General features: G+C 54.3%; 1 protein-coding gene across 4 annotated transcripts; it reads left to right on the forward strand.

The window, feature by feature from the left end:
• On the forward strand, positions 1 to 27,963 carry SEC14L2 (SEC14 like lipid binding 2). Of its 4 annotated transcripts, XM_061385344.1 has the most exons (13): positions 1 to 244; positions 2,469 to 5,341; positions 7,495 to 7,570; positions 12,359 to 12,402; positions 12,738 to 12,797; positions 13,335 to 13,523; positions 15,349 to 15,444; positions 15,580 to 15,640; positions 16,049 to 16,132; positions 20,046 to 20,152; positions 20,240 to 20,379; positions 20,527 to 20,696; positions 26,345 to 27,963. In XM_061385344.1, exons 2-13 carry the CDS (start codon positions 5,288 to 5,290, stop codon positions 26,473 to 26,475), a joined length of 1,212 nt encoding a protein of 403 aa, XP_061241328.1. In that variant the 5' UTR covers positions 1 to 244; positions 2,469 to 5,287; the 3' UTR covers positions 26,476 to 27,963. The 4 variants fall into 4 exon arrangements, with proteins under 4 accessions (XP_061241328.1, XP_061241332.1, XP_061241331.1 ...); XM_061385347.1 differs by lacking the exons at positions 1 to 244; positions 2,469 to 5,341 and adding an exon at positions 5,685 to 5,984; XM_061385346.1 differs by lacking the exons at positions 1 to 244; positions 2,469 to 5,341 and adding an exon at positions 6,007 to 6,112.
• Positions 27,964 to 27,973: the final 10 nt, after the last annotated feature.

Here is a 27,973-nt window from a genome sequence, read left to right on the forward strand (position 1 = left end):
GGGGGCTACTGGTTGGCAGAGGTCATGCTGGGCTGGGAGGATCTGGGCGAGGTTGCTGGAAACAGGATTGGATCAGGCTTTGAAGGCCAGGGAGGGCCTGGCAGGAGGAAACGGGAGAGGGAAGCAACTCTGAAGAGGTGGGAGGGCAAATCTGAGAAGCAGCCTGGGGCTTCTCTGACGGAGACAAGAGTGCGCAGCAGGGAGGAGTGGCCATCGAGGCCCCGGGATGCTGAGCAAGCTGCAGGTAAGGCCTTGACTGCAAGTCAGTGAGGCTGGGCTGACCCCTGCAGAAGGCACTAGGGAGCCATTGCAGATTCTTGAGCAGGGGAGCCACATACTCAGATGGGGCTTGGGGGATGGAGAAAAGGTGGGGATGTGGAGGAGCGAGTCTCACTAAGTAACCAGCCTGGAGGAGTTCATTTTTGTAGATAATAAAAGCAGAGACATCACTTTGCTGACAAAGGTCCATCTAGTCAAACCTATGGTTTGTCCAGCAGTCATGTATGGATGTAAGAGTAGGACTGTTAAGAAGGCTGAGCGCCGAAGAATTGATGCCTTCGAACTGTGGTGCTGGAGGAGACTCTTGAGAGTCCCTTGGACGGCAAGGAGATCCAACCAGTCCATTCTAAAGTAGATCAGTCCTGGGATTTCTTTGGAAGGAATGATGCTGAAGCTGAAGCTCCAATACCTTGGCCACTGGATGCGAAGAAATGACTCATTGGAAAACACCCTAATGCTGGGAAAGACTGAGGGCAGGAGGAGGAGGGGGTGGCAGAATATGAGATGGTTGGATGGCATCATTGACTAGATGGACATGAGGTTGAGCAAGCTCTGGGAGTTGGTGAAGGACAGGGAGGCCTGGCGTGATGCAGTCCATGGAATCACAAAGAGTCAGACATGACTGAGAGACTGAACAGCAACAAAATATATAATAAATAAATATATAATCTAGATTTTGATTCCAGGACTTATATGGTCAGATTGGCCATTCCATTGGGCTGGAGATAGGTAAGTTTCAGTGGACAAAGGAGAAACAGGCAGCCCCAAGGCTTGGGAAGGATACTTCATCTAGGCCTTCATAGTAGGTAACTCCAGATACTCTGGGAAAGGGGTGTTGGTTGGGGCTGGAGACTGCTGCTGAAAAGTGAAAAATGTTAGTCACTCAGTTGTGTCCAACACTTTGCAACTCCATGGACTGTAGCCCACCAGGCTCCTCTGTCACTGAATTTTTGAGGCAAGACCACTGGAATAGTTTGCCATTTCCTCCTCCAGGAGATCTTCCCCACCCAGGGATCGAACCCGGGGCTCCCACACTGTGGGTAGATTCTTTAGCACCTGAGTCATGTTTGCTGCTGGGGTAAACGTTTTCCTGTGCTTTCCTGGGCAGTCTTTCCAGGAAGCTCCCGGGGTAGTCCACATTCATGGGCACCTGGGAGCATTTGGCCCAGAAGCCGAGGTCTTGGGTTCAAGTCACAGCTGTAGACACTCTCACATGGCCAGATCTCTCCCTCGGGTTCCTCACAAAGTCACCTGATCCACCCGCCTTAGAGGGTCATCATGGGCTTAAATGACAAGCCAGCTCCGAGAGAGCCTGTCATCTGTGGAGTGTTGAACCCACACGAGCGGTTGTTCCAGGTTCCTTTGAGTAGGCCCTTCACTGAAAAGTTCACCTTGCACCTGAAAGGGTCTTAAAGAAAGATCTCAGCCAGGCACGCAGCAAGGCAGGTGGCTGTGCCCTGCCTGGAGCCAAAGCTGATGAGTCTGTAGGCAGGGCAGGACTGCAGGGATCTCGGGTGGCCTCAGCCTGTGATGACATGGAGCGGGGCTTGAGTTCCTAGCTGGGTCTCTGTGGTGAAAGTACCAGATCCTAGGCGCTAAGCCAGTGGTCAGTGACAAGAGCCCTGGCCCTTTAGCTTTGCAGAAAAGAATTCTCACAAAGACAGGAAGTAGTGAAACAGTGAAGTATTAAGAGGGGAAAAAAAAAGTACATTACATTTAGATAGATAGACATATGGGCAGACTCAGAGAGAGTCCCTGAGTTATACCCTCGTGGCACTTTGAATTACTTTTATGGGGGCACTTCTTCCGGGTTTCTTTGACCAGTCCTTTTGGTTTGCCTGGTTCACAGTTCGTATTGGTATATCTCAGGATCCACCCACGTGTGCGCATGCATCTCTTAGCCAAGATGGATTCTACTGAAAAGCGGTCTGGGTAGAACATCCTTTGACATAACTCCCCTGTGGCCTCCAGGGAGCCTTTCTGCGCACGTGTAGTCGGGGAGGTCTCCTGACTTCAAGAACGAGAAATATGTGGTCTGGGCAGGGTCCAGCCCCCTCGCTTTAATTGTCCCACTATTCTGGTCTTGGAGTTTCAGTCAATAGGGAATGAATCTCCAACTTCTTTTCCCTGGGGGAGGGGAGGCCCATTGACCTCCTGCCCCACTAAGACTGCCTGAAAACGCCTTGCAGGGGTGGCGATGGGGGCCACTCGGCCTCCAGGCTGGACCCAAGACCTTCACCTTGTGCCCAGCTGCACACCTTCTCAGCGGAAACCATGCCAGGCGCAGAGCGAAGTCCTCCCACGCATCTTTCAGAAGCCTTCCGCAGCCTGCCTCTGCCTTCTATCCCAGAGAGCCGGGGGCTGTTTGCTTCCCACTCTTCCTGAGACAGCGCAGAGGTGGCAGGGCCTGGCTCTGGGCCCCTCTCTGCGTGAATTCCAGCCAGCAAAGGGAGGATGCAACTCGCCAGACAGCGGGCAAAGCTCTCCTCATCAGTCACGCCACTGATGCCTTTGGGGGCAGGCTACGGCCTTTGTGGGCCTGTTTCCACAGCTGTTACGTAAGGTGAGTTACTTGCTTGATCCTTGAATGATCTATGTTTAACTCTCCACCCCGGGGCTCCCAGCTCGGTGCCCATGAGAATGTTTCCTGCATTCCCTCGTTCATTCATTCACTCAGTATTCATTTATGGAGCAGCTCCCGTGCGCAGTATGCTGTGTGGGGGAAGGCGCTTGTGGGGATTCAGGGGTGAGTAAAACAGGGTCCTGTTCCCGAGAACTCACGGTCCAACAGCACAGATGCCCCTAAGCAAGGCCGCGTCAAGGGCCCGCTGGGCTTCCCAGTTTGCCCCTTCTCTCCTCTCCTGTCTGGTTGTAGCCATGCTTCCCGCCTACCACCAAGACTTGGTTCGTGCATGATGCCAGCATGGAATGAACCTCCTTTCCATTTCCTTCCACCCCGGATCTTCTTTTAACTTAAAAGTTTAATTATTCGGCTGTGTCAGGTCTCGGCTGCAGCACGTGGGCTCTCTAGTCCTGGTGCACAGGCTCTGGCCCTCACGAGCTTAGCTGCTCGCACGGCACGTGGGATCTTCGTTTCCCTACCAGGGATCGAACCCAAGTCCCCTGCATTGCAAGGCAGATTCTCAACCACGGGACTGACAGGGAAGTACCCCCACCCCAGGTTTTTAGGGCCCAGTCCAATGTTGCTCCCTCCATGAAGACTTTGAGGATGCTTCCAACCTGAAGTCAGGCACTTTCTGGCTCTCTTCGGGGCATTTATCTCGCCCTTGTATTCTAGTTCCTTAAGGATGCCTGAGTATTACTGATCCGTGGCCCAGAAAACAGGCCCAAGTGCTAGACATCCGGGCATGCGTGCGTGCGTGCTAAGTCATTTCAATCTTGTCAGACTCTGTGTGACCCTATGGACCATAGCCCGCCAGGCTCTTCTGTCTATGGGATTCTCCAGGCAAGAATACTGGAGTGGGTCACCATGCCCTCCTCCAGGGAATCTTCCTGACCCAAGGATGGAACCTGGGTCTCTGGTCTCTTCTGCACTGGCAGGCAGGCTCTCTGCCACTACCACCTCTGTTGCCTGTGTCTCACTTCTGGGAGTGCAGGATGGCACCCTACTCATTTCAGGATCCCCAGAACAGCACCCAGGGCCTGGCATGCAGTAGGAGGAAAGAATGGCCACAGCATGTGACCCGCTGCTATCCTGGCGGTAGGGTTAGCGTGGGGGAGGGGGAACCCGGGCAGAGAGGGAGGTCTGGTGAGCTTGGCAAGTAGGAAATGGCTTCAGTGTATGGGGAGGGGACACTGCAGGACCGTCAGATGGCTTCTGTCCCACAAGTCAGGCTTGCAACTGCCCGGGGAACACACAGCTCTGGCCCCTGGGTGTGGGCGGGGGAAGCAGATAAGCTTTCACTGGGCCATCGGCTTTCACTGAGGCTTCCTCCGTGTCCACCCTGCATCCCCACCCCGAGGCCAGGCAGGCATCAAAGGCAGGCTGAGCAGAGAGGATGAGGGCAGTGGTCACAGAGGGGACCCTTGGGCTAAGCACTGCACCCAGGGCATTATGTATGTTAGCTGGCTTTATCCTCTCCTGCTGACCCAAGGTCCAGATCATCTAAATCCATTTAGTGAACGAAGAGGCTTGGATTCAGAGTTGAACTTGCTCCCCGAAGTCTCATAAAAAGAAGGGGAAGATTTAGGATTCAAACCCAAGATCTTCTGATTCCCAGAGAGGAAGCACTCCTCCATGCCAGCGGAGGGTGCCAGCACCTTGCGACCCTCTCGGAGAGCTGAGAAGGTCAGGAGCAGAGGACAGGGCCCTGGGTGGGAAGATGAGGTCTGGGCTTCCCTACCCCTCAGACTGCCTGCCCCACAGCAGGAAGCGGAAAGGCTGTTAACTCCTGCAAGGGCCCCAGTTGGGTTGGCAGCAGCGGCCCCAAATCCATGGCAGGACAGGAGGCAGGCAAGGACCCCAGAGAGAAAAAGCCACTGTCCTGGAGGTGATGGCTAGTCTTAGGGGACCTGGACCCCCGCGACAAGGGCATCAGGCAAGCTCCCTCCGGGGTTGGCAGGAGAAGTCTGGCACCCTGGGGACCTGATCTTACAAGAAATCATTAGATAGTTCTCAGATGGGGTCACACGGCCCAGAGAGCTCAGGTGTCTCCTCCAAGGTCACACCGTGAGCTAAAGGTAAATTTGGGACTGCAACCCAGACTTCCTGCCCCACTGCGGTCCACCGGCCTCGGCCCCGGGTGGGCACTGGCGCGCGCCCCTCCCGCCCAGGTCTCCGCTTCAGGAGGGCGGAGGGGACCCGCCTCGGATGCTCCCGTGCCCAGCGCATCGCTCCCTACTCCGCCCCTTGGGATTCTTTAAGAGGCGGGGCTTGGCCGCCACACGCGGCCCGGGCAAAAGGCTGGGACTCGACTCCGGCGGCGGCGGAGAACGCGTCGGTGCTCCATCTGCTGCGACAACCGCCGCGCCCCGAGCCTGAGCCACGATGAGCGGCAGGGTCGGCGACCTGAGCCCCAAGCAGAAGGAGGCGCTGGCCAAGGTGAGCCTCGCCCCGGCTCGGGCGACGATGGCCGGCCGCTCCTCCGGCGGCGGCGGGGGGCCGGGGAAGGGGCTGGGCGGGGGGCGAGCGCGGGTCCGCGGGCGGCCGGCGGAGGGAGCGGCGACCGCCGCACTGAGCTGCCGGCGGCCGCCGACCCCCACCCTCCCTGGCTCCCTCCGCCGGCCGAGGGGACCCCGGGGAAGTTTGGCCGCCCCGGCCCCATCCCCATCCCCGGGTGAGTCCTCGGCGCTGCCATCTGGGAAAGAAGTGGTTGCTTGGGAGCCCACGGAGCCAGCTGGGGGGGTGGGGGTGGGCACAAAGGCAACGTTGATTCGCAGGCACTGGCAGCCGGGCCCGGGGGCAGGGGCAGGGGCAGGGCCCCAGGTTCCCTCCCATTTCCGGGAGGCTTTCCTCTGGCAGAGGCGCAGTGAGTGGTACATGGAAGGGGCCTCCTCCCGAGGGCTCCTTGGGAGACTTGGATGGCTTCTGCTCTGGCCCCCAGGCTGTCTGCGACCTTGGGCACAAGCGGTCCTTCTCTGCTCGCTCCTTGAGGGAAGATATTGAGGAGTTTGGACGAGATGGTGGAGGGGGAGCACCTGCTGGTGCAAAGCCTGGGATCCTACCGGGGCCAGACTGAGTTGGGGTTAGTTTGAGCTGAGACCAGCCCCTCACCCCCAACCCCAACTCCCCTGTCCTGCCCACCCAGCCGCCCCCCCACTCCCAACCTCCCTGGCTGGGGACTCCGGCTGATGCTTTTCAGGAGGCAAGGAGGTAAGCCTAGCTTTGCCTTGGTGCCTGGGCAGAGGAAGGGAACAGCAGTTTCGGAGCCCCACCCTCTCCCACCAGCTGCCCTTGGGGAGAGGAGAGAGTGGCCATTCTTGGAATCGACTGGGTCCAGCCTTAAGGGCTGGAGGCTCCACAGCTGGGCACTTTTCCACTGCTGAGAAACTGGGGGAGGAGGGTTGGCAGACGCCTCCTGCCAGTAATAGTGGGGCTGTGGCATCAGCCCCATGAAGGTGTCCCCGGGCGGGGCCTCCCCATCCCAGGAGGCTGGGGGGTAGGGAGGTTTCAGATATTACTGCTGACCTGCAGGGGAAACCAGGCAGAGAAGGGATTAGGTGGTGATTAAGCTAGGAACCGGGGGCTGGGGAGGGTCCTTGGTAAGGGGTGGCGGCACGCCAGAGTTCCTGGGGTTCTGGGAGCTGTCTGCGGGCTTGGATGGTTCCAGTCCCTGGCTGACCCCAGCAAGGGGCAGAGGTGGTGGGTCCTCATTGGTCCCTCTGTGGCTGCCCTGTAGGTCAGTGACTGGGAGCAGGAGGCTTGGGGACAGCACAGCACGTGGGGGCGTGCTCACGGCCAGGGTCAGAGTGGGCGTGGCCATCCTTGGGGTCACTGTCCAGCTCTTGTTTGGCGCTCGCCGCCCTTTCCCCCTTTGTGGCTTCTGCCTGGAACTGCTCCCTCCACCCGGATTGCTGCCTCTGGAGTCCTTCAAGCTCAAATGCCATTATTATATGAAGACATAGGAGACCACCCCCTTCCTGGCCCCAGTCAGAATCTAACTCTTCCCTCTGCCCCCCAGCACGTTGCTCAGCATCCCATCACTAAAGGGGGAGACCATGGTGGACAGAGTGCCTGCACTGGCCTGGAACAGACCGGGGGGTTTGCTTACCAGCTCTGCTGATTTCTAGCTGTTGACCTTGGGGCCGTCACTTAACCTCTCTGAGCTCTGATTCCTTCGTCTGTAAAATGGGAGCAGTCATACCTCTAGGGACTCTGAGTGAAGAGTGAATCAGTGCCAAGTTCAATGCTGGGCACACCAGAAATGCTTGGTAAACAGATGCCCTTACGGTGGCACACCCCAGGTTGTCTACTGTGACAGTTATCTAGGGACATGTCTGCCCATCGGCCACAAAGGAGTGTGTAAGTGCCCGCAGCCAGGCCGGGGTGGTGTCATACTTCCTGCCCACCTCCTCTTGCTACCCAGCTCCCACCAGCACAACCCACACAGGGTCCCGAGCCGCCCAGGTGCTTAGCCTGTGTCTGCAGAGTTGCCCCGTACTTAGCAGGAGCCCAGCGAAAGCCTCTATGGAGAGCCCTGGGCAGAGGGTGGTCAGGGTGGGACCTGCCGCTCACCTAGCCGCTTCTCGCTGCAGTTTCGAGAGAATGTCCAGGATGTGCTGCCTGCCCTGCCGAATCCAGACGACTATTTTCTCCTGCGCTGGCTCCGAGGTGAGGGGAGAGGGGCTGCAGGAGGGAGGCTGGGCCAGACGCTTGCTCTGGGTCACAGAAATGGCACCCTCTGGGAACCCTGCCCCTGGCGCTTTCAGAATCTGGAGGATTCAACCTTTAGAACCAAAAGGGTTCTTGATTATTAGATAATTTCAATCCTCCTGTTGGATAGTGTTGGATATTATTGGATAGATAATGACACTGAGGCTCAGAGAGGTGAGGTCACTTGCCCCAGGTCGCACAGTGTTGAGCTGCAGGCAGAGGACCGGAGCCCAGGTCGGCTGGCTTCCAGCCCTGTGCCCTGTCCGTCCACTGGATGAACACACTCTGCCGATGGATGTGAGGAAGCAGGTTGAGGAAACCCCGAGAAAGGCCCCACGCTGGTGGGAAGTTGGAGGCAGAGCTAAGTTCGGAACCAGAGTCTTGGCCGTGGGAGAGGCTGGCCCCTGCCGTGGGAACGGCAGGCTGCCTGCTGCCAGAGGTTCATGTATGTCGGAGGGGCAGAGAGCGTGGGGAAATACCATGGGTGGCATTCAGCCTGATCTAGGTTTACAAAACTCCCCTCAAGCCAGCGTCTGGTTCCAGAGCCCTGAGATCTCTCCCAGCTCTGCCTGGCCTGTACCTGGGTCAGGGGTGAACCTCTGTCCTCGGCTCCTGTGTGGGAGGGCAGGACGAGATCGGGTGTCCTGCCTGCTGCAGGGTGGGCCGTAACAGCGCTGTGCAGGTGCTGGTGAAATGTACACGTTTCTGCTAGCGTCGGGTCCGGCTCAACCTCACGCTGCAACTCCTGAAAGCTTTTCTTTCTTCTCCTCTTCTGTGATTCAAGTCAGGTGCCACTCTCTCTCTCTCAATTCTTGTGACATATTTTTCTTTTTCTTCCTTTGTAGAAACTTTATTGCCAGACATAGAAATAATAGAGAACATTTCTCTGTGTTATTTTAGCAGAGATTAAATCAGGACCCAGAATCGTGGTGGTTTAGTTGCTAAGTCGTGTCCGACTCTTGTGACCCCACGGACTGCAGCCCGCCAGGCTCCTCTGTCCATGGGATTCTCCGGGCAAGAATACTGGAGTGGGGATACAGAGTTGTAGCCCCCAGTATTAAAGTTTAAGTCCCGGCCGATTAGTTGTTTATAGACACAGACACGTGCGTCCCCTACGAGTCTTGGGACAGGCGGAGAGACATGATTTTCTGTTTTAGTCCAGGAACTGAATAGCTGGGGCACTCTGGAGACGCTGCTGGCAGGCCTCCCCGCCCCGGACAAGTGCCATCAGGAGAGCCCCCTGGGGCTCTGTGCACCTCAGAAAGTGCCACTTGCCATTTCCCCCACCCCCAAAAAAGCTGTGAACCCCTCCTACCTGCACCCACTCAGAGAGGGTGGGGGGCAGCGAGGGGGGGTGGCGGTGGAGTCAGTCCAGAGTGGGAGGATATTCTGGCCCAGTCTTTACTGAAGGGCCAGCTGCGTGAGGATCAGACACACCTCCCAGCTACCTTGAGGCTGGGAGATAGTGGTTTCAGAGAGCCGTTGAGGTGAACAGCATCGCAGCTCTCTTTTATCTAAGAGAAGCCGGCAGCTGGTTTCCCGGGCACCCCAACCCCCCACCCTGGGATAGCTCCTGTCCCTCTCTTTGCAGGAAGAGGAGTGCAGTCATCCTCATCTGCCAGATGAGAAAACTGGGGCTCAGAGAGGGGAGGGCGCTTACCTGAGGGCACACAGCAAACGTGAAAGAGAATCAGGGCAGCAACCCTGGGCCCCTGGTCCTCAGACCAGCACCCTCTCGGGCAGCCACAGCTGTCCACCCGCCTCTCCGCCTGGCCAAGCTCCGCCTCTTCAAACACAGGACGTATCTCCTCTGCACGTCATTCGTGCCCCACATTTTCCTGGGCAGGAGCTCAGGCCTGGTCAGACTCTACTGTAAATTTCAACTAGGGTTTTTTTGTCCCCTTACTTTTCTTTTCCTTTTTTGCTGTGCTGTGCAGCATGCAAGGGTCTTAGTTCCCTGACCAGGAATTGAACCCAAGCCCTTGGCAGTGAAAGCTCAGAGTCCTAATCACTGGACTGCCAGGGAATTCTGCCCTGCGCCCCCCCCCCACCTTTTTAAAAGAAACCTTTTTTCTGTCTCCTTTTCATTCTAAAGAAAACATTTGCAAGGCACCTGCCAGCCAGATGTCTTTCTCTAGCCTTAGGTGTGAGAGGGCTTCCCTGACCCGGGCTCAGCTTTCTGCTGGCCCTCGGGCCCTCACACATCACTCTCTGACCACCCACCCTCCCCTCCCCAGTTCTGGGCACGCTAGTGAGGAGGAGGGTCAGATGGCAAGATAAAACCAGGAGGTGGAGGAAACCTGTGAGCCTGGCAGGGCAGGGCTGAGCCTCCTTATTTCCTAGGACTAGGAAGGGATGAAATAAGAACCCAGGACTCCGGCTCCCAGGCCCATCTCTCTGGCCATGCCCTAAGCCATGCCCTGAGCTGCCCCCTGACCAAGGAGCAGAAGCCCCGGGGAGGCCTCAGGCCCATACTGCCAGAGGCAGTGGCAGCTTGGGGAGGGCCCTTGAAGACCCTGAATATTGGGCCTGAGCCACTAAGGGTTAACTAGAGAGCTTCACTGAGATAAGGGGCTCACAATTCACCACCACTCCTGTTTCCCAGGAAGATGACTTCACAGTTGGGGGTTCCCTCCCTTGCCTGGAGGATCCCCACTTTCAGGTCCGACTGCGTCCCCCCGTCATGACAGCGTGGTGCCTTGTGTCTTCCAAGTGTTTTTAGCTCATTGGGTGATTCAGCCAGAGATGCTGCAATATCTTGTCCAAGGTCAAACAGGAAGAAGGCGGAAGGGCTGAGATGCAAACCCAGATCATATTCCTCTGATAGCTGCCCACCCCCCACTGCCATGACGGCACCTGTAAGGGGACCATGAGAAGGAACTTCCCCAGAGCCAAGGCTGCTCGTTTCTGCAGGCGCAAGTCTGGCCCAAGTGACGGGCGTGGCTTTGGGCATATCTCTTGTTGCATCCTTTGGGTGCAGGAGAGTGGACTGTGTTTCAGGGCAGCAGAGTCAGGGAATGTGCCCAGCCGCTCCCAGAGAGCAGTGATTAAGGGGCCGGTGGCAGTCCAGAGGGCAGCCTGTCTGGCCCAGGTCCCGGGGCTGTCAGCAGATCTGAATGTCGATGTGACCCACAGAGGACATCGAGCTGGGAGGGGCAGTTCATAGGCCGCATGGCAAAATTGCCCACAATGTGAATCTCAGAAGCTCTTTAAGAAATGCAATGTGGCTGACCATAACAAGATGAAATCTGATAGGGAGAGATCCAGAAAACCGCCTCTCAGCCTGTGGGATAGAGGCTTCTCAGTAGCCCAGGTGAAAAGGATTTGGGGGTTTCAGTTGACGGGAAGCTGCACTTGAGTTAAGGACCTGGCCTCTTGCTGAGAAAGTTCTTAGGCTTAATTGGAGAAGGGTAGATAACACCTGTGCTCTGGCTCACACACATTAGGAGAGGCACTGGGAAACTGGAAAACCTCCAAAGGGAAGTGGATGGACTTGACACCAAGCTATGCCGGATGGTTAAAGGATCCACGGATGGGCAGCATGTTGGCAGGCGGGGACTCAGGGTGGCAGCACAGAATTTTCTTGGAAGGGTTGTCACGTGGCTGAGGAAGCACCCCCTCCTCTCTGAGGATCTCTGCAGAAGGGTCTCTGCTCAGAACAACAGTGAGGGGCAAGTGCATGTAGCTGCCTGGATTGTCTGGGAGCAGGTGGCCTTGGTGAGCCTTTGTGTTGAACCATGAGCAGGACAGCGTGTCGAGGTTTGTGCATGAGATAGAGTTGACCCAGTTCAGTTCAGTTCAGTCACTCAGTTGTGTCCAACTCTTTGTGACCCCATGGACTGCAGCACACCAGGCTTCCCTGTCCATCACCAACTCCCCGAGCTTGCTCAAGCTCATGTCCATTGAGTCAATGATGCCATCCAACCATCTCATCCTCTGTCATCTCCTTCTCCTCCTGCTCTCAGTCTTTCCCAGCATCAGGGTCTTTTCCAGTGAGTCAGTTCTTCTCATCAGATGGCCAAAGCACTGGAGTTTCAGCTTCAGCAGCAGTCCTTCCAATGAATATTCAGGACTGATCACCTTTAGGATGGACTGGTTGGATCTCCTTGCTGTCCAAGGGACTCTCAAGAGTCTTCTCCAACACCACAGTTCAAAGGCATCAGTTCTTCAGCGCTGAACCGTTGAGCCAGGGGAACTCTGATTCTGAAACTTTCTGGGAATCCTGGGAGGAGGAGGGTCCTCTGTCCCCCTGGGGTATGCGTGGGCCCTTTGATGAGTGGAGGCTCATCACCGCCACCCCCATCCTACTGGAATGTACTGCCAGTCCTGCCCCAGATTACAGGCAGCTGTGTTCATCTTTGAACCCAAGGTCAAGTTCTCAGCACTGAGTGTTAGACCCTGCAGGAGATTAGCTTTTTGGAAGGAGAAGGCTAAATGATAAGGGAGTCCAGGGTTTGCTTTTCCTGAGAGGAGATAAGATCCTTCACTTGATTGCATCCACTAGGAGAGAGCTCTTTTGACCCTGAACTTGCAGGGCTGCTCCCACCTGCCCTGAGCCTTGACCTGTTCTTCCTGCAAGCCCAGGGGTCGAGGTGCTCCCCAAACCCTCAGTGAGTGTCCTCACCCCACCTCCGCACGCAGGGTGATCTAAGAGCCCCCAGGACCCCAGCACAGGAGCAGGACAGTCTCTTAGTCCTCAGTGCCCAAGTTACTGGCCTAATTGTTGTCCGTGTTTCCCTGTTACAGCAAGAAACTTCAACCTGCAGAAATCCGAGGCCATGCTCCGGAAGGTGAGACCCTTGGTTGCTTCTCTTCCTGCCCATCGGAATCACACCGTGCCCGGACTTCTGTCCAGCCCTCCCACCCTGATCACAGCCTGTACTGCCTTATCCTGGGGGACAAAGTTCAGTCCCTTCCCGGGAAGCAGAGCTTTCATAGTTCTGGGCCAACCAGGAATTACAATCTGTGCTGCTGAGACCTTGGAAACAGGCACTGCCTTCTCTTCCTGCCAGTGGCTTTCTCGTGACTTACCTGTGGTCCGTGCTGCCACCCGTTGCTAGATGCCTGTTAAGGGCAGCCCCCTCCCCTGCCCCGCTTTATTAAAGTCCCGATTATGTGTTTGCAGCACGTGGAGTTCCGGAAGCAAAAGGACATTGACAACATCATGAGCTGGCAGCCTCCAGAGGTGAGGACAGATTATGCCGCCCCACCCCACGTGAGGAGGTCGGTTACAGCCATAGCCTGTATCCTGCATCCACAGGACTGGGACCCTCAGACGAAAGGTCTGACAAGGCCGAAAGTTGACCGATGGCTCAGCGTGTAAAGAATCCGCCTGCAATGCAGGTGACAAAGGAGACTCAGGTTCTGTCCCTGAGTGGGGAAGATCCCCTGGAGGAGGAAATGGCAACCCACTCCAGTATTCTTGCATGGAGAATGCCATGGACACAGGAACCCGGTGGGCTACAGTCCATAGGGTCACAAAGAGTCAGACACGCCCGAGGGACTGCTGTAGGACAGTACGGTACCCCATGTGAGGGCTGTCAGGGCCAGAGTCCTGGAACTGTGGGCCTGGGGCCTTCAGAGGAAAGGTCTGACGATGCCGAGTCACTGAATGAGTATCCTTGGCACCCAGGGGAGGATAAACCCAGAGGAAGGCCCTGGACACGGGGAAGGGGTGGCTGCCCTGGGTCTGCTGACCAGGCGCCCCTCCGTCTTGGCCCAGGTGGTGCAGCAGTACCTGTCAGGGGGCATGTGCGGTTACGACTTGGAAGGCTCCCCCATCTGGTACGACATCATTGGTCCCCTGGACGCCAAGGGTCTGCTCCTCTCGGCCAGCAAGCAGGACTTGTTCAAGACCAAGATGCGGGACTGTGAGCTGCTGCTGCAGGAATGTGTCCGCCAGACCGAGAAGGTGAGGGGGCCAGCATGGCCGAAGAGGGGTTTGCCCAGTGGAGTCGGTCACGCCGGAGCCTGGATGTCACACATGGCTTGAAGTGCAGCCTCAGGGCTCAGGCCCTGATGTGTGGATTTCATTGACCAGTGAAATTACAGAGTTTTAGGGACTGACCTGTGTTCCCAGATTTCTTTTTTTTTTTCCAAGTAAGGACTGAGGAAACACTTACCAGCTATTATTGCCATAATTAAGCCCCAAACTATAGGGAGGGTGTCGTCTCAGAACAAGGGGTAGAACTTCAGGACTTGCCTGGCAGTCCAGTGGTTAAGACTCCCTGTTTCCACTTCAGGGGGTGGGGGTTCAATCCCTGGTTGGGGAAGTTCAGCATGGTGCAGTCAGGAAAAAAAAAAGAGACAGTCCTTTGATTTATTTTTCTTTCTTTGTCATTTTTTAATTTATGGAAGTATGATGATACATTTACAGGAGACTTAGAAAGTACAGAACAAAGTTAACTACAGTTTCACTGTATATTGCAATTACTGTTTTAAGTAGATAAATTAAGATTTTTAGTTAGAATTTCAATATCAGACTCTTCAGAAACTAATGGAAAAGTAGAAGGATATGGATGGATGGATGGTTTAGTCGCTAAGTCATGTCCGACTCTTGCGATCCCACGGACTGTAGCCTGCCAGGCTCCTCTGCCCATGGGATTCTCCAGGCAAGAGTACTGGAGTGGGTTGCCATTTCCTTCTCCAGTAGAAGGATACAGTAGACGAAAAAGCACTATGAACCAATTCAACATAATTAAGATTTATACAGTTTTCACACAACAGCAGGATATGAATTCTATTCAAGTTCCCATAGACTATAAACCAGGAGACACTGGAACATACAAAGGGACATAAAACAAGGTGCAAAAATTTCATGGTATAAAGGTATTGAAATCATACAGAGTCTGGTCTCTCAACACTGTGGAATCTGTGTTAGAAATCAATATCAAAAAAGATTTGAAAACAACCCACATATTTTCAAGTGCAGTGTGACATTCATCACGAGAGATCTTTGACTCAGCCATTGAAAGAAGAGGCAATCCTTTAAACTGAGTAAAGTAAAAATCTACTATGTTGTCGTTGCTTTTCTCCTGCTGCCTGGGCATCAGCGGAGTCTTTGTCGGGACCACCCTATCCTTGGACGGTTATTTGGGCGCCGCTGGTGTCAGTGAGCTCAGATTCTGTGCTTGTCTAACTCAATTCAGACAGAGAGAAGGACAGCTGACTCTCTTACAGGAAAAAGACTGAAGAGCAAGCTGGAGCCGCCACGGTCTTCTCTCTTTCCCTCCTCCTCAGTCGTCGTAAACATGCAGTCAAACGATGTGATAGGTTTGGGGACATTTCAGCAGTGTCTCCCATGGTCACTGAGCACCTAGTGTGTGCCGAGGCATCGAGAGGAGCGTTAGATGGGGATGCCCCTTTAGGGCTCCTGTTGGCCGGAGAGCATCCGTGCCTGCGAGCTACGTGGCCATGTGGAGTGCAGAGGAAAGGGAGCTGCAGAACCAGGTCAAGCTGCAGAATGGAAGGGGCTTCAGATGTCATCTCGGTCTACCCAGTCATTTCCTGGATGACAGCAGGGCGATCTAGACGGGAAGGGACCTTGTCTAGGCCACAGTTCCGGCCTGGGGGTAATTATCCTGATTTGGAAAACTCTAGGTCTGGCCCTGCCCAGATCTGGTTGCAGTGTGGGCACAAGGCACAATCAGTGTTTCCCCTGAACCGGGGTGGCCTTCGGTGTGTGTTTCTGGGGGCGGGGCCGTGTGATGTGACTTTCTGCTCTTGTCCCCCTGCAGATGGGGAAGAAGATAGAGGCCACCACCCTGATCTATGACTGCGAGGGCCTGGGTCTCAAGCATCTCTGGAAGCCGGCCGTGGAGGCCTACGGGGAGGTGAGGGCCAGGGCTGGGGTGGGGTGGGAGGGTGAGAGATGGGGGTGCTCGGAGGCCCTGTGGGGTGGAGGAGGCGGGAGGAAGCAGAGCCTCTCTCCGTGGCGCAGTTCTGAGCCCGCTGAATTCTTTCCACAGTTTCTTTGCATGTTTGAGGAAAATTATCCCGAAACGCTGAAGCGTCTTTTTATCGTTAAAGGTAAGTTGGGAACTACCTGTGATGAAGCCAAATGGGAAGGAGGGGCCGAAAATGTTCCTGGGACAAATTCGGGGGAGAATAAACATAGAATGAGCCAAAGGTCAGGGTGGCGGTCTTGGGACACGTTCCAAAGACTGACCTGTGACTACACAGACGGCTTCATAATTCGCATGGCTTTTAGCGTTTACCTCCTTGGAGCCTCCCAGCCTGGTGAGGAAGTTGGAGCATTCCACCCGTACAGATAGGCCAGCTGAACTTCACACAGGCTGCCTACGTGGGCTCCATGGTCCCGGGAGCGTGTGGCCCGATGCTGGAGGCCGTGATGGACATGGTTAGGGATGCAGGGGATCCTCACGTGGCAATGGTTAGGGATGCTCTGGGGCTCACATGCCCTGGTCTCTATTGTAGCCCCCAAGCTGTTCCCTGTGGCCTACAACCTCGTCAAACCCTTCCTGAGTGAGGACACTCGTAAGAAGATCCAGGTCTTGGGAGGTGAGTAGCCCATTCTCTCTGAACCATGGTTGCGTGGCAGCACCCCCACGGGGAATGGCGTCATAGGGAAGGCCCGAGCCGCCAGGGCCAAGGCTCCCTCTTCTGGTTGGGGCGCAGTGGCACCCCGGAAGCAGGCTGGGCCCCAGCAAGGGGCTTCTTCCTCTTTGTTTTCATGAGAACTCTTCCTGTAACACTCTGGGGAAAATCAAAGGTGAATGAAATGGCAGCCCTCATTCTCAGTGAGCTTGCAATAAAGCAGGACAGGGCCCTTTAAGAGAAAGCTGGGACACAAGCCAGAAGAGGCCCTGGACGCGGCCGAGCAGGGGGTCCCAGGAGCAGAGCAGGGGGTCCCAGGAGCAGAGCCAGCCGCATTGCACAGGCTCCTGCTGTGCGCCCGGCCCTGAACTCAATAGGTGTCAAGGCCACAGAGGGAAGACAGAGTCCCTTAAAGAGCTGGTGGCCTCTCGGGAAAGGGAGACACAAACAGCTGTATCAAGCGTGAGCATGCGTGTGTGCTCAATCGCGTCCGACTCTGTGAGACCCCATGAACCGCAGCCCACCAGGCTCCTCTGTCCATGGTATTCTCCAGGCAAGAATACTGGAGTGGGTTGCCACTTCCTTGTCCAGGGGATCTTCCCAACCCAGGGATCGAACCCACATCTTCTGCGTTTCCGGCATTGGCAGGTGGATTCTTTACCACTGAGCCACCTGGGTAAAACCACAGCAGTGTGTGACGTCACATGTAAAAGGGAAGAGCCCATGGGAATACTGAATGGGGCACTCAGCCTGCCCAGCCTGGGTAGGGGCGATGCCTCCCTCAGCTACGAGCTATAGAGTGAGTCGGGCGGCTGGATAAAGCGAGGCAGCAAGCCGTTGGGCAGAGAGAAGGGCGCTTAGCAAAGACTTTGCACGCTGTGGCAAAGGTGGCTGTAGCGTGCACTGCAGGGTGTGGCAAGAGATGATATGGGAAGGGAGCCGGGTGCCAGGAGCTGGATGGCAGAGAACCCAGGGCACTGGCACTGACTCTGGCAGGCTCCTGGGCACTGGAGAGGAGTTCTAATCGGGGGGCAGGGTAGGTGCCAAGATCTGATTCTCTGTTGATTGTGAGGAACAAGATACCATTTTTGCACACCACAGCCAAAGTCCACACGCCTGGAGTTGAAAGGCTGAGCAGGGCTGGGGACGGTAGGGACAGAGAGGAGAGGATGGATTTCAGACTTCTGTGGGAGGTGGAACTCAATTGGCTGGAGGTAGGAAGGGAGAAAGATAAATCTAGAATGGCTCCCTGGGGTCTGGCACGAGTGACCGAGCATTGCATTCACTTCCACTGGGGAATAACACAACCAGAAGAAAAAGCTCCAGGTTGAATTTGAGGAGACTGTGAGATGTACAGATGTTGGGGAGGCCTGGGCCTAAAGCTTAGGGACAGACTCCAGTTAGGAGTTCTGGGACTTTTCAGAAAGAGGGTCAACCCTGAAGGAAATCAACCCTGAATATTCACTGGAAAGACTGATGCTGAAGCTCTAGTACTCTGGCCATCTGATCCGAAGAGCTGACTCATTGGAAAAGACCCTGATGCTGGGAAAGATTGAAGTCAAAAGAAGGGGGTGACAGATGATGAGATGGTTAAATAGCATCACTGACTCAATGGACATGAATCTGAGCAAACTCTGGGAGATGGTGGAGGACAGGGAAGCCGGGTGTGCGGCAGTCCACGGGGTTGCAAAGAGTTGGACACGACATAGCGATGGAAGAACAACAAAGACAAAGGCAGATGAGACCTTGAGAAGGAGATGAGACTAGTCGCCCACAGAACAGAGGCTGACGCGTGGGGGATATCCAGGCTCGAGGGCAGGCAGAGAAAGAGGAGCCCGCCAGGGAGATGGAGAAGTGGTTGGCGGGGAAGCCGGTGGACGTCGGGCCAAGGGAAAGCCAAGAGGGAAGATGCTTGGGAATCAAGGCAGCCAGGGACAAGCAGGGGGCGAGTCTGGCTGGAGCATGACGTGGAGGGGTGGGAGAAAAGCCTAGAAAAGTAGATCGGCTTCATGGGTGGCTTAAGGCCACCTGTGGAGTTGAATTTGCTGCTGCTGCTGCTAAGGCGCGTCAGTTGTGTCCAACTCTGTGCGACCCCATAGATGGCAGCCCACCAGGCTCCGCTGTCCCTGGGATTCTCCAGGCAAGAACATTGGAGTGGGTTGCCATTTCCTTCTCCAGTGCAAGAAAGTGAAAAGTGAAAGTCGCTCAGTCATGTCCGACGCTTGGCGACCCCATGGACTGCAGCCTACCAGGCTCCTCCGTCCATGGGATTTTTCCAGACAAGTGTACTGGAGTGGGTTACCATTGCCTTCTCCGGAGTTGAACTTGAGGGGGAGGAAAGGGAATTAATTGTGAAGGCTTCTGAATGCTCACCTTCAGGCACCACATTGAACGCAGAAGTTTTGCAAACACGTGCTGAGGCCTGGGTGTGGCGCGGAGCAGTCTGGAGGGCACAGGACCTCTGGCTGTTGGTGCTGGCTCTGGCGCAACGAGTGCTGTCCTTATTGCCTCAGTTCCTGTCTGTAAGATGGGAAGAATGCTCCTGGCTGGATTCCAACCCTCCAGCTGAGCTGGGGGAAGAAAAAGTCTGAGCGAAAGGCTCTTGATGAGTTTTGGCTCTTCTGTGGCTGCCGCCCACCACGTGCGTGAGCCCAGCTCTGGTTCCTGGCAGCGGCTGCGGAGGAGGTTCAGTATGTTCCCACCCACACCTGAAACCCTTTCAGCCGAACCCGCCTTGGGCTGGGAAGGCACAGATCTTCAACAGAGAGGAGGCAGAAATTCGCCCCGGGCTGCAGCTTAGCACAGATGGAAGCACCCCGAGACCGGGCACCGCAAGACCGGGCACCCCGAGGCCGGGCACAGGGCCCTGGAGTCGCTTAGTCGCAGGTCTTTAGATCCCTGCGGCTGGGAGCCCCCGGACTGTGCTCGTGAGTTTCCAGGCCGCACCGGCCACACAGGATGCTGCAGGTACCCTGTGACTCGGAGCTGCTGCCTGTGTCTGGTGTCTGTAGTCAGCACGGAGAGGTTCCCAGGATCAAGACACTGTCCTCTGGCTGACACTCGTTTAGGAATCTGAAATGGCAGAGAAGTGGATCTCAGCCTTAGTTGCACCTGAGGCCACGTCTCCTACCAGGAAAGGGTTTGATTACTAAAATAAGAGAAAAAAAAAAACACCCCAAATCACCGGTTGCCAGACAGCCTAAACAAGAGCAGAAGTGAAAGTGTGCCTGGGGGTAAAGCCAAGGGACCTCGATTAAGAGGTTAGTCTACAGTGACGCATTCATTCAGTCATGATTGAGCACAGAGGGTGATGGGGGACGAGACCCCTGGTCGGGCCCTCACGTCGGTCTAACCAGGGCAGAGCGCGTTGACTCAGGCCCTCCTGCCTGACGCACGTGCCGTGCCCTCTGCATGGAATGCCCTTCCCTTTGTTCCTTCCTGCTTGCACTTCAGACGTTTGTATCCCTTTCCTGGGAGTGATGATACACTCTCCTAAGGATAGGGCACTTTACAGTTTAGGACAAACACCCCCTCAAGTGCTTAGTTCACTTCCCTCCCACCATGATCTTGCAAGGCAGCAGGGGGACCTAGGCTCAGAGCAAAGTGGCTTGCCTCAGGTTGACCAGCTGGCCAGAGGCCATGGGGACATGACTCTGCTCTTGTTTCCTGGTACAGCATAGGGCAGTCCTCTGGGTGATGGCCCATCTCGAACCCCCTGAAGAGCTGTGTGCACGTCCTGTGCTCCCAGGGCCCGTGTTTGGTGTGCGGGGGTGGACGGGTTCTGTTCTGCCTCTTGTGTGTAGACTGCCTGGGCTGTGATGAAATCCTGCCTAGTGCTGATCCTTTTTTTTTTATCCTTCCTTCCCTCTCCTGCCAGCAAACTGGAAGGAGGTTTTGCTGAAATATATCAGCCCTGACCAGTTGCCTGTGGAGTATGGGGGCACCATGACTGACCCTGATGGAAACCCCAAATGTAAATCCAAGGTATGGGCTTCCCCAGGGGGACTGGAGGTGACCAGGGAATCCCTGGCTCCAGTGCTTGTTCCAGCTCATTCCGTGCCCCACTTCTAGATCAACTACGGGGGTGACATCCCCAAGAAGTATTACGTGCGGGACCAGGTGAAGCAGCAGTATGAGCACAGCGTGCAGATTTCCCGGGGCTCCTCCCACCAAGTGGAGTATGAGATCCTCTTCCCGGGCTGTGTCCTCAGGTAAGGTCCTGGAGCCTCCCAGGAGACCGGAGCTTGCCGCCCTAGGTGGCGGTCGGAGGGCTGGGGTGGGAGAAGCCTTGGTGACAGGACCCTAGAGAGGGCGCGTGCAGATGGAGTCATGTCTGAGTGGGTGGTTGTCCCCTGCAGGTGGCAGTTCATGTCGGACGGTTCGGACATCGGTTTTGGGATTTTCCTGAAGACTAAGGTGGGGGAGCGGCAGCGGGCCGGGGAGATGAGGGAGGTGCTGCCCAGCCAGAGGTACAACGCCCACCTGGTGCCCGAGGACGGGAGCCTCACCTGCAGCGATCCTGGCATCTGTGAGTCCCTCAAAGCCCCTGCTCTAGCTGTCTGCCTGTGAGGTCCCTCTTTCTCCCTGGATTTCAGCTCACAGACGGTTAGCTCTAGAAGCAGAATGCCATCAGTTCCACCCTCTCTTGCTAGGATGGAGGGGTGAGAGGGCAGGCTCAAGGTGACCCAGCTGGTTAACAGCAGGGTAGGACTCTGACCTGATGCTCCCAGGTAAAGATGAGTCACAGTACTGGGTGCTTACAAGGGTTCAGAACACCTGCTCTCTGGTTCCAGGTCTCCCTGGGCTGTGACTGCCGCTATCAGACGTTTCCGGGGGATGCCCCTTCCCCAGACATCAGAGAGGCAGAACAGGCTGGGCAGGTGCAGGGATCACAGGGTGAGCAGAACCCAGCCTTGACTCTGCTGAGCTTCACTCATCCAGCTTGATCAAAAAGTGACCACAGAACATGAACAGGAAGTTTACTCAAGAGGAATAAAAATGGTAAATCGGCATGGGAAAGGTGCTTAGCCTCCCTTAGCTTTGCAATATTGGTTAAATTCCCTTTGACTCAGCAATTCTACATCTGAAAATTTATCCTACAGAAATATTTATACAAGGACACAAAGATACAGGTACACAGATGTTCCTAGCAGTTTGGGATACTGACGATAAGTTACATGGCTTTATTAAATAAATTATGGTCCGTCTATACAGTAGAATATAATATCATATTAAAGAGAATAAAGTGATGGATAAGATATCTGAAACTGAAAGTGAAGTCACTCAGTCGTGTCTGACTCTTTGCAACCCCATGGGAGCCTGTAGCCCACCAGGCTCCTCTGTCCATGGGACTTTCCAGGCAAGAGTGGGTTGCCATTTCCTTCTCCAGGGGATCTTCCCGACCCAGGGATCGAACCCAGGTCTCCTGCATTGCAGGCAGACTCTTAACATGTTTAAAAAAAAAAAATAAGGCATGAGACATACCATATATGGTATATCCTCACTTTGACTAAAATAAAAAGTCAAAAGAAGTCTGCGGATTCTATGCTAACGCTAGTGGTGGTTATCTCTGGGAACTTAAGAAAACATAGAGGGCTTATGTTTTTTCTATACTGGTTCTGCAAATACAGTTTATGTTACAAAGAACATGTACTATATTTCTAGGCAGAAAAATCACACATACACACACAGAAAACCCCCCTCAAATCTCCAGTTTCCTCTGTCTGAGCCGAGGAGCCAGGCATGGAAAATCAGTAACAATAAGGGCTTTGTCATCAAGCTGCAATAGACTTGACCACTGACTAGTCCTTAGGCCAGTGACTTGGCCTCCCTGAACTTCAGTCCCCCGATTGCTACAATGGGGATCAGATTCTCTACCTCATGGGGACACCTGATGATGAAATGTGATCAGGTCTGTGCAGCACTTAGCATCATACCTGCTGTATGGCACTCAGCACACCCTGGCCCCCATCATTATTTATTAGGGCAAGACCCGGAGGAGATAGTGCCGGAGAGGGGAGAAGCCCTGCGCCCTGTTTCCATGGCAACACCACCAGTTCTGAACTAGTCCCACAGATGTCTCTGTCTCTGTACTTGTCCACACCACCGCCCAAACCTCAGATCCGTGTCCTCCCCCACAGCCCAGGCAACCTCAGTCTCTACCGCCCCCTCCTCACAGATGCTCTGTGGTCTGGCTCCCCGGGGAGGAGAGCTGTGCTTGTTAGCGAGCTGCTGGGTCCTGAGGGAGAAGGCGGTATACCTTGCATCAGGCATCAGGTGAGTGCCAGCCCAGACACTGTCGTCCTCAGGGCGTAAAGCACTTCGTCCATGCAAGCCCGAGCTTCTTTATTTTAAAGGACAGGGAAGCTGGGGTATAGAGGTATACTGTCCCACAGTGTGGTGTGCGTAGACACCAAGAGTCAGATACAGGCAAGAAATGGGGCAGGATCTCGTGACCACAGACTACCCTAGAGATGGTCACGTGACAGAGGAGAGAGCACAGTCCCAGACCCAGGAAGTGATTGGCCCGAGCCCAGGAGCAGAGCCCAGCCCATTTTCCATCACTGCCCACTGCCTCTCTGTAGTACCACGTAGGACCATGAACTCTTTAACATAACCAGGCTTAGGTTTGCAAATCCCAGATTTTAGTTCCTCGTGGATATGTTGTCAGATGGAGTGTTTACCTGCCTGCGGGGCCTTGACTGGGAGCTTTGTATCGTCCGTTCTCAGGAGGCACAGAGCCCTAGCATCCACGCCCCCTGCCCAGGTTTAAAGACAGCGTGGTGGGGTCAGCTGTTGCCCGGGCCATGGCCGAGGTTAGAGCTGAGCCTCTGAGAACCCGATATTAGGTTACAAGCTGACCTGTGGGAGGTGATGCCTTGGGGGAACCAGGCAACCCTCTGTAAAGTAGAGCATAACCACCCAGTGGAGAAATTACAGCTCTGAGTCCAATGGTAGGAGCCCACGAACCCTCCCTGGGCTGTGCCGGTCATTTCCCAAGTATATTCAAAGTTTGAACTAATTCCACTTTGTTTTCCTCCCAACTAATATATCCTGAGGCCCTGAGTGTAGAGTACTTGTCTAGGAAAGAATAAGATTCAGAAAAAAAAAAGATCTGAACTCTGTCTGCTGGGAGTGTGCAGTGTGGTCAGAGAGCTGAAACATGTAGGGAGATTAAACAGCTCAGCTGGGCACCAGGAGACCTGGTTCTGAGTCCATCTTTGCAAGTAACCCTCCAGGTGTTTTGAGTAACTGCCTCTAAGTAATTAGATTTTGCTCTTTTTTTCCTTAAAATGAGGGGAGTAGGCTAGAGCAGGAGATCTTAATCTGGGGTCTGTGGCTCCCCAGAGCAGTGCTTTTAAATCTTAAAGACAAACCATCTCCCTTTTATAATAGTATCTAATGTCTCCTCTACTATCCTGAAATGAAATTCATACATATTATAACCCACCTACACAACATAACTAAAAATTTAATACACTCTCCTATCTGGAATATAGGGCTTCCCTGGTGGCCCAGACATTAAAAACAGACTGTCTGCAATGCAGTAGACCTGGGTTCGATCCCTGGGTTGGAAAGATCCCCTGGAGAAGGGAATGGCTACTCACTCCAGTATTCTTGCCTGGAGAATTCTATGGGCAGAGGAGCCTAGTGGGCTACAGTCTATGGGGTTGCATAGAATTGGACATGACTGAGCAACTAACTGGAGAAGGCAATGGCAACCCACTCCGGTATTCTCGCCTGGAAAATCCCATGGACAGAGGAGCCTGGTAGGCTACAGTCCATGGGGTCGCTAAGAGTCGGACATGACTGAGCGACTTCACATTCACTTTTCACTGTCATGCATTGGAGAAGGAAGTGGCAACCCACTCCAGTGTTCTTGCCTGGAGAATCCCAGGGACGGGGGAGCCTGGTGGGCTGCCATCTATGGGGTCGCACAGGGTCGGACACGACTGAAGCGACTTAACAGCAGCAGCAGCAGAGCAACTAACACTGTCATTTTAATCTGGAATATAAAAGAGAAATTAAAGGACACTAATTGAGACTCTTTCACGAATGAGAGGGCACGGTTACCCCCAGCACCTGTCTTCAGAATGGTAACTTTCCTACTGGGAACCACTGCCCCAGAGGGTCCATGATGGGCTCCGTGGGATCTGAAATTGTATGCTGTCAGATTCTCAAGGGGATCAGTTCCCCTACAAAAGTGAAGAAGCCCTAGCCTGGAGGATCTCTGGGGCCTCTACGAGTCTGTGAGTACATAATTAGTGTCAAAATGAACCACTGCAATTCATGACCTCCACTTCCCTCAGGCCTGGGCCTAAGAACAGCCCTTTCCTTGTTTCTGAGGGCAGAATGTCATGCTAGGCAGAGTCATCTCAGCCCTGGTGCTTGGTCCAAGGAGCTCAAAGACTTCTCCTCTAGCATGACTGACTCTGGTTGCTAAGGCTCTGTCATCCAGGGCAGAGAGGAAGTCTCCTTCTTTCCAGAGGCACCATTGGCCCTGAAGAACTCTGGCACAGAGAGAAAACTGATGACTGTTATTACTCAGTCCATACCATGAAGAAAAGGGTGGGTGGTATGTCTACCCTTGGGTTAAACTATGCATTTTATCCAGGGTCAGAAAAGGGGAAGATTACATCTCAGGATTAAATACACAGGGTATTTTTTGGCTGGGAAAAGTGAGAGAAGACAAGGATGCGGAAAGAGCAGAGCTAGTGTTTTTGTTTTCCCACCCTGTTCTTTGGAAGGGGTGTTTGACTGGAATGGAACAACTCAAAAAAAGAAGGGTTAGATTAAAAGCAGTCTGTTTGTTGGCCAAGGCTTGGAAGCCTTCTCTGCCAACTGCATGCCCATTTTCTCTCTCCCAAAGAAATCACTAACAGGTCTTGTGAATTATCCTACCAAATATTTTCCATCCCTTTAGGAGCATTACATGTCTCCATAATATATAGGACATGTGCCCACACATACACATTCATAGGAATTAACATCTGTCATTCAGTGTATATTTGAAGGAGTTTTGACACTGTAAAATTTGTCAGTGTAGGTGGGCCAAATAACAAAGACAAAAAAAATTTTTTTTTTACATATATTAACAAAAAGGGCTTCCCCAGTGGCTCAGCGGTAACAAATCCACCTGCAGTGCAGGAGACGTGGGTTCAATCCCTGGGTCGGGAAGATCCCCTGGAGGAGGGCATGGCAGCCCACTCCAGTAATCCTGCCTGGAGAATCCCATGGACTGAGGAGCCTGGTGGGCTACAGTCCTTAGGGTCGCAGAGCTGGATATGTCTAAGCAGCTAAGCACTCACCGATACTAACAAAAATGTTGTAAACAGTCTATAGACTATTCTGCAGTTTGCTTTTTTGGCCTAAGGATATATTGTCAACGGTTTCCCCGGTTAATTCTCATGAAGCTCACCTCCTTTTTATCCAGTATAGTATTTCAATAAAAACTTTTAAAGCAGTTCTCCTTTGAACATTTTAGTTTTCCTCATCTTTTATGATTACAGATAGGGGTGCATTGAGCATCTTTGTCCATTTATCTTTCTGTGGGATAAATTTCTGGTTCAAAAAGTTTGCCTAAAAAAAGGGTTGCCTATTTTACTTTTTTCAGAAAATGAACAGGACTGGGCTTTCCAGGGCCCAAGTCAGGCAGCAGTGCAGACCAGAGGGAAATTCCAGCTCCATCCCTTCCTCACATGTGACATAGTGACTTCCTGTTTCTATAAAACAAGACTAACGTTGAACTCAAGACTTCCCATGAATAATATAGATTGCCAACCCTTTCCTGAGTCACAGGAATAGCCGTTGTCGCCATTACTATCATTATTTTAACAAGTACTGCTGCTACTAACTCTGCTCCCCCCCTTGCAAGGCCCAGTTCAAGCTCTAACTCCTTTAAAAAGCTTTTCTCATGATTTCAGTCTATAGGGCCCCCTCCTTCCAAGCTGTTAACAGATGTGACTGTCTCTGCCACTTATCTGGCACTTGGCATGTTCTTTTTCCCTCTTGATGAACATCTTGTAACCACCTAGTCTGGGTTTCAGAAGGTTCAGGACCATCGCTGTGCCACCTTCGTCCTCATTACCTACCACACTGACTTGCTCAGTCAACAAATAGCGCTGTCTCTAAGCTCTGTGGGGCCGCCTGAGTGTCTGTCTTTTTGCCTCCCCTCAGATGTCCTGCGGTTTGACAACACCTACAGTTTCATTCACGCAAAGAAGGTCAGTTTCACCGTGGAGGTCCTGCTTCCAGACAAAGCCTCAGAAGAGAAGATGCAACAGTTGGGGGCAGTCACCCCAAAGTAATGCCTACCCCCACAGCAGGCCTGGCTCCCTCAGTGTCTCCCCATCAGTTTCTGCCCCTTGTAATGGTCATTTCCCCGGCACTCAGACACCCAGAAAAACTGGGCTAGAAGAAGGACCTTGGGGCTGGATCTGGGGAGCCTTCATTTGAGAATAAGAAAGACTGGGAGAGTAGCTGGAGTGGGTCTCCTTGCCTCTCATATTACTAAGGAGTCCCAGGGCTTGGGCACCAAGATAGTATCTGCCTTGTAAACTGTGCCAACTTCACCTGTCCAGTGTCAGCTGAGACAGGAAGGCAGGTGCCATGGGGTGGCAGGGAAGAAATTAGGAAAAAGGGGAGAGACTGAGACCTAACACTGAAGGGAAGCCAGCTGCAGGGGGTGGGAACTTGCTCCCAAATGAACATGTAAATCTAGATCGTAATGAATAGCAAGGTAGCCAGTTGCTAGAGTTATGGTGGGGGTTCTGAGGCTCTTCTGCCCTTTGTCTCCGAGGCTGGGCTCTTGGCTTTTCCCAGGTCTTGGAAAGTGGCCTGAATCTGCACAGATCTTCCCCTTTAATGGTGAGAGGCAGGCCTCTCCCTCACCTCGAGGAATTCAGCAACCCCTGGGTCCCGCTAGCTGCCTCTTTGATTACTAATGATTGTCAGTGACTCAGAGCTTCCTGGGACGGTGAGCTTTGGTACCCAGCCACTGTCCTCAGATGCAAACAGAGCGCAGGGAAGTCACCTCCCGAGATCCCAGGTCTGGGAAGGGCCAGAGAGGCTGGTGGTGGGTGCGAGTTCGGAGGCTTCCACCCCTATTTTTAGTGCCGCCAGGCTTTCATCAATTAACTCTCCATTTGAGCACCCCACCCAAAAGTGACAGCTGGGATCAAAGCAGTGAGGGCGCTGAATCTCCCAGGGGGCCCGACAGCCCACTTCCTGACTGACCTGAGCGAGGCCTTAGCAGTCCCGTCTCTGGGAGGCACATGGTGGGTGCCGCGGGTTCTTGGTGCCTGCTGGGGAGGCTTCCACGGCAGGGGCTCAGGGCAGCCACAGATAGCCTCGCGGGCCCCCACCCCCTCCGCCCACGGTGACAGGCAGGGATGGCCACGGTGGGTAGGGGGCGGTTAGGAGTGGCGGCTCGGCGACCAGGGGCTGCAGGTCACAGGCCCTGCGGGCGATCACGACCCTTAACCCAGTCCCAGGTTTTCCAAACGGACACCAGGTCCTGGGCTGCACAGAGCCGGGGAAGGCTCCCTGCCCCGGCCCTGACTGCCTGGGGCATTCCTTCCGCTCAGAAACCCAGGCCCTGGCCCAGCCTGGGGAGATGGTCTGGCCAAGCTGAGGGAGCGGGAGTAGGGGGGAGGCTGGCGCCGACAGGAGGCCCGAGGTCGCACAGGCCCCAGCCAGACCCCTCAGGAGGACATCCCGACCTTTGTTTACAACGCTCTGTTAGGAAAAGTAGCCAATGAATAAAGAACGTTCAGCGCGCAGAGCGCGTAAGTCTGCGCCCTCTGT

This window comes from Bos javanicus, chromosome 17 (genome assembly GCF_032452875.1).
Source record: "Bos javanicus breed banteng chromosome 17, ARS-OSU_banteng_1.0, whole genome shotgun sequence".
Lineage (NCBI taxonomy): Eukaryota > Metazoa > Chordata > Mammalia > Artiodactyla > Bovidae > Bos > Bos javanicus.